This window comes from Octopus bimaculoides, chromosome 10 (genome assembly GCF_001194135.2).
Source record: "Octopus bimaculoides isolate UCB-OBI-ISO-001 chromosome 10, ASM119413v2, whole genome shotgun sequence".
Lineage (NCBI taxonomy): Eukaryota > Metazoa > Mollusca > Cephalopoda > Octopoda > Octopodidae > Octopus > Octopus bimaculoides.
In genome coordinates this window covers 73,410,841-73,411,784 of record NC_068990.1, presented here as the reverse complement: position 1 = coordinate 73,411,784, position 944 = coordinate 73,410,841, and the positions used below count along the sequence as shown (strand labels likewise).

General features: G+C 39.3%; 1 protein-coding gene across 1 annotated transcript; it reads left to right on the top strand.

Moving 5' to 3' along the window:
* Nucleotides 1-338: 338 nt before the first annotated feature.
* On the top strand, nt 339-710 carry LOC106869680 (uncharacterized). Its single transcript, XM_014915507.1, has one exon. The coding sequence runs from the start codon at nt 339-341 to the stop codon at nt 708-710; it is 372 nt and encodes a 123-aa protein (XP_014770993.1).
* Nucleotides 711-944: the final 234 nt, after the last annotated feature.

The window sequence follows — 944 nt, the reverse complement described above, 5'->3', positions numbered from 1 at the left end:
ATCTTATATATACACACACACATACATATGAAGGGTATTCATTAAAGATTTCCTCTGACCCACTTCCAATTATTGCAGGAAACGGAACTTGTACAGCTATGATTATACATGTCTCTACATGTCACATTGTAAATTGTAGCTTTCCATTTGTATTTATTTGTCTTTATGGTTGCTGAAGTGGACTAAGGTGTTATAATAGAAGCAGTTGAATGCAGATCAGTGATTAGGTTCTTATACTTGACTGGTTGTACACCAAAAGAGACTTTCAATGAGATGAAAGTTTATGGTGTTGATGCACCATCATATGATGTAGTCAAGCACTGGTATCACCACTTCTAATGTGGTCAAACATCAGTGGAAGCTGCTCCTATTCCTGGATGACCACTAATGACAACACTATTCATAAAGTGGAAGCTGCCCTTTTGGAGGATTGTTGCATAACTATTTGGCAACTAGCCCAAGAAGTGGAGATAAGTGTAGGATCCATAGAAAAAAGATCAATCACGACCATTTTACACATGTGGAAGCTATTTGCACGATGGATTCCCCAGATGCTCACACATTTTCAGAAGCAGGAAGGAGTCAACTGCTTTCAGGCTCTTTTGGCAATGTGCCAAGAGAATGAGGAGGACTATTTTGGCAGACTTATCATACAGGATGAAACATGTGTCTATCATTATGATCCTGAAGTTAAAGTCCAGAAAGCATGATAACTGACCACCTCCAAAAGAAGGCTCATGTCCAACCCACAACAGGCAAGGTGATGCTCAGTCTTTTGAGACCAATGTGGAGCAATGAAGATGGATTTTCTGGCACACTGAAAGTATATAATTTGAAGATTTGGTTGCTGTTTCTAACAGATCAAGCAACTATGCTCATCAGTAGAATACGATTTGAGGGAGATTTGGCTGCTATTTGTAGCTGATTGCCTAACTGTATACAGG